The 4,904-nt window shown below is 38.1% G+C and overlaps 2 protein-coding genes across 2 annotated transcripts in view; one reads left to right on the forward strand and one right to left on the reverse strand.

The window, feature by feature from the left end:
- Nucleotides 1-472: 472 nt before the first annotated feature.
- On the forward strand, nt 473-967 carry SARC_04976 (hypothetical protein; the record flags this gene model as incomplete). The annotated part of the gene is made up of 2 exons (XM_014301161.1): nt 473-538; nt 782-967. The coding sequence occupies 2 exons, from the start codon at nt 473-475 to the stop codon at nt 965-967; spliced, it is 252 nt and encodes an 83-aa protein (XP_014156636.1).
- Nucleotides 968-1,273: 306 nt separating this feature from the next.
- The window catches only part of SARC_04977 (hypothetical protein), a 5,034-nt gene continuing 1,403 nt past the window's right edge, over nt 1,274-4,904 (reverse strand). Inside the window, exons 2-10 of the mRNA XM_014301162.1 lie at nt 4,388-4,458; nt 3,784-3,914; nt 3,328-3,493; nt 2,963-3,063; nt 2,723-2,862; nt 2,516-2,614; nt 2,121-2,292; nt 1,831-1,973; nt 1,274-1,517 (exon numbers count right to left, since the gene is read on the reverse strand). Of these exons, the coding sequence (XP_014156637.1) occupies nt 1,487-1,517; nt 1,831-1,973; nt 2,121-2,292; nt 2,516-2,614; nt 2,723-2,862; nt 2,963-3,063; nt 3,328-3,493; nt 3,784-3,914; nt 4,388-4,458 (1,054 nt within the window). The 3' untranslated portion in view covers nt 1,274-1,486. The remainder of the gene's footprint in view (nt 1,518-1,830; nt 1,974-2,120; nt 2,293-2,515; nt 2,615-2,722; nt 2,863-2,962; nt 3,064-3,327; nt 3,494-3,783; nt 3,915-4,387; nt 4,459-4,904) is intronic.

Consider the following 4,904-nt stretch of genomic DNA (forward strand, 5'->3'; position numbering starts at 1 on the left):
TTATTTATATAAATATATATTTATTTATAAATATGTATGTGTATATATATACATATATATTTAAATATATTTATTTTTATTTTTAATTTCATTTATATATATATGTATGTATATATGTATATGTATATATATAGGTGTGAGTTGTGCGGTGCCAGAGTACGGATATGTGTTTCTGAGGCATACGTATATATTATTATCTTGGTGAATATTGTTTAGAGATAGTCCTGTAGATTGGCATCTGTTGATTGAGTATAAGTAGACTATATCTATATGGGAGTGTATCTTTTCGAGACAGGAATTCTGGATATAAATATCAAGTTATCTTCCCTTATGGAAAGTGCGTATGGGATAACGCTCAACTGCTTTCACCCCACTTCAATTGTCTATTATAGCACCATCAGGTCGAAGTGACGATGCTAATTTGACATCAGCCAGGATTGAAACGACTGTTCAAAATTTTGTTAAACAAAATATGGAGTTGCAGGATGAGACAAAATGGAGAGAATTGAGGTTCACGTCTTTGGTCATGAAAGCGAGGGTATGCGAGTGTAGTGCTAAATTTTATTCTGAATATATGCTAAATTCACATAGACATACGCGTGGTGTCCAATAATTGTCAGTATCGCTGCTCTTATTACGCGTCTCGTTTATGATAGATTTCAGATTTCATTTTGAGATGTCAAATTTTTTTTTTATGGGAAAAGCAGAGGGCGTACTCCATGATACGTGATGATATTCGTTGAGAATTTATGCAGCATTATCATTTTTATGCAATTGACAGATGCTGCGACTTTGCCGATCTTCGTTCCATCGCCTGCATATTGCCAACGCCAACTTGAATTCACTCAATACCGTAGACGATGTCGTGCGGCATCTGCAGGCACTGAATGAGAAGCCTGTGAAGCTACCCGTCTTCATGTCGCTTGACTTACAAAACTTGCCAGAAAATCTCACTATTGAAGTATAACTGCTAAAAAGCTCCCCAAGTAAAAGAAATACGGACTTTTCCTATACGATTAGACAAATCAGCATAACTACAACAACCGGCTCGCCTTCAGAGTAGATGCTTTTTAAATATACAGGAAGCTATTTTAATTTTGGATATGAACAACTAGATTTCGACAACTAAAACATTGATTGGAAATTGTAGATGTGGTATTGAATATTGTTCTGGGGTTTGCCACGACAAATGATTGGTTCATACCAACGTGCTACAAAAAGGCGTGCATACATGCTATTCCCATACTAGTCTTTGATTGACAACATGCAGTCTCAATACATTTGTTCAGTCGACTCATGATCATACCGTAACAATTCACACGGTGGGCTTGCTCGTCATATTACGTAAAGATGATATCCTTTGTGCATATTAGTGATATTCTAAAAAAATTTACCATTCCCACGATTTATATTATGTGATTATCTATTTTACCGAACGATGCACCGTATCTGTTTCGTCTCTGAATTCATATTCATATTTTTCAATTTATAATATTTTCTTGTCGTCTCCATCGGGTCTGTGTGATACAAACATATCAAAGTAAGCGAGACTTGTACTAGTTCAAGAATGTGGAGAGACGTTTCTCTCTATTGCCTCGAGACATTAAATTACACACAATATCTATATGGCTCAAATAATTTTTCTCCGGTGTTAGGTAACTCGTAATTTTTGAGTGAAGTGTTCACAAATGAAGAAAACACACATCGGGACCGAAGCGACACTGTACACATCACGTCATTCAGAGGTTTCATCTGGAGAAGTAAAACCGTTGAGCATCCTACTTAAAATATCGAGGAACATTCAGAAACCACGAATTGCATAACACTTACGCATCGGTCGCTAAAGTGTTATCCAGGTATACTTGGGCTAAGCTCGATTTCCGCCTAATTGGATTCTTAAGTCGTTTCTCTTTCATTTTTCTTTCCCTTATTTCCTTTTCTCTGATATCCTCCTTATCCTCACCCTGTATCACCTATAGATATGGTACAGATGTATTTAAACCACATACAATAGTTCATGAATCTAAAAATGCACAACGCTCTAGAGGCTCGCAGTTGAATAGACGGGATTGGCGATTGGAGATCGACGAACAAAAGGTGTACCTAGACAACCAGCTTACCTTGATTACCACCTTGAGGATTAGGGCGAACCATATATAGTGCAGTACGAGTAGCACATGTAGCAGGAGGTTAAACGTAAGATAAAGATGAGGAGGGTCCACGTCCGTATAGTACACATATCCTGTGCCGTATAGAGTCTTCACCCCGAATAAATACAATCGAAAGTATACCCTGTATAAGAATGATAAAGTGGAAACCCGATAATGTAGGGCCGGCATAGAAGATGAGCAGATAGATAATAGTGGTTCATGCAATTCAATATCAGCAAACACACTTGAGATATTAAAAAAAGGCATCGAGCCAAGAAAAACAGAGAACGGAAGACATCCTCATGGTACAAACAGAAATTTCGATTGTACACAATGTTGATACGTGTTCTTGAACTGTGACTTACCAGCTGATCACAAAGGTAACGAAGAGACCATTTGATATGGCCTCGTATAGTTTTGTTAAGCCAAAACCTCTCCTCCCCAAGTAGTTGAATATTTTCGCACTGCAGAATATTAAATCATGCCCTGTTGAGTGCCAAACATGTATGTCAAAGAACCATTAAACCATCAATAAAGAAAAGGAACTGGTAAAGCGAAGCTTTCCGACTTACCTGTCAAGCCATATATCGCATGCATCATGACAATACAAAACTACAACTCCTGCGGGGAGGAAGTCCAGACTGTAACTGAATACGATTAATCCGATGGTGGCGGCATGATGGATCACCATCATCACTTTGTCCGTAAAAACCTGAAGAGCAAAGCAAGGTAATTTAAATATGATCTTAAAAAAAAAAGGAACAACTCGCAATTACACAGTGCTGTAGCATGCAATTTGTAACTTCACTTACCTTTTCAGTATTGAGATACCCGTCATTGATCACAGCCGATAAGTAGTAGCCCAACTCGACAATGTAAACCCACCACAATTCGTTTCGTGCTAGATCCGTCACTGAGTCACCAGGGTAGAATCACGTAGATTAGTTACAATGGCATTCGCTCACTGAGCCTATCAATACAAGATTTAAACAAATAAAACTTCATACAAACGGGGAATACGCATATGATTTCGCACTCATTGACTTTGGCATAGTCATTCGCTCACCGAGCCTATCAGCACACGGTTCGGGTATATAGTCAGAGGCCATTTCGAATATAAGTGGCAATTACATGTACAACAAAGGGCGAAATGTCAAAGTAACCCCCTGTGACTTACTTGGCGTATACCACGAATGCATGTCCGTGAGGTAGTTGTGTCTTTCCGTGAAGTGCAGTAGATAGCACATGTACGAGAACACAGATGAGTAAAAGACCACCGACCATAAGCTCTCTGGAACCTTTTTCACATCTTCTTCTCTCAATTTCATGCTATGGCCAGCAGACTTTTTTTGTTGGGTCAGGATAAGTAAACATAACGCAGGGTGAGCTTGAAATCCGGGGATGTTAAAGTTCGATTTTTGTACGATAAACATTTTCTCAAATTATGAAAATAGAAGCGCACAAAAACAACAACAGAGCCTTGTTAGCAAAACTATATGGTCCGAATGCTAAAGCGCCGGCAACTATATTCGATTGTATGCATGTAATACGGAATCCCTACGATAGAAAGACCTCGCCAGCGTCCAATATATATATATATATATGTATATATATATATACACCTATACAATACCTTGAACAATGTGTGATGAAGTGTGAAGCGTAACAACAACAAACAAGCCGCAGAGACCATGACACCGATGGCGTCCTCGACAGGAAAAGTGAACTCATTCCTGATGGTATCCAACGGAGGCTGGAAAAACGCTGAGTTTACGATGAACAAATCAAGGACAGGAAGAAAAGCGAGAGCGTAAGGATGAGAATGCATGCAATCTTATGCTCAGAAAAGGAGATCAATTTCTTGATGTAAATTGAGGATAAGTAGGTAACCTGGTGGTCAAGAGAGAATTGGTGGTGGCACAGTAAACATACGCTGCCGTCCTTCTCAGCATCACGATTGAAACATTCATTTTTCGATGGTGCCAATTGCGCTTCGAAGTATATGAATGCACAATGTATTACACCACATGGCTTCTACAATTAAGCTCGATAACAAATTGAACTGGAACTGAATCTGGCCGACACGTAAGCAGGCTTTCTAATTTAGAGCACTTAGTAGCAGAGAATGTAGAACATTTCCGGGCATAACATTTCTCCGCCCGTTGGAATTGAACCTCACGTAGTGTGGTGTACTTCGGATTGATATATATATATATATATATATATAATAAACTCACCTGATGTGCTGCTGAAGTCCTGTTCAAAAAACTTCCTGTAGAATGTTTGGGGCACTGTAGTACAGTAATTGCTGTAAAATTAAAATTGATTATGATGACTTTTAATGAGAATAACATGTATATGAGTCTTAAAAGAATATTGTATTGTTAAATGGTGATTTAATGAGAATAAAAGGAACATCCTAGAAACGCTACTTTTTTGGCACTCTTTGGCACTTCTCAAAATATAATAACACGAAAAACAGAACATCCCGATAACTAATATGCAGATTCGTCAGTCAAAATAGGTACGGAATTTCATGTCCAAATGAAATCACTATATGTACATACGACTGAATATATCGTAGAGAGATCAAATAAATGAGCAGAAAGTACATAACACAACACACACACATACACACCCACCCGCCCACCCACAATACATACATATACATACATATATATATATATATATATATATACATACATACACACACACACATACACACACACACACACACACACACACACACACACA

Source organism: Sphaeroforma arctica, assembly GCF_001186125.1.
Source record: "Sphaeroforma arctica JP610 unplaced genomic scaffold supercont1.301, whole genome shotgun sequence".
Lineage (NCBI taxonomy): Eukaryota > Ichthyosporea > Ichthyophonida > Sphaeroforma > Sphaeroforma arctica.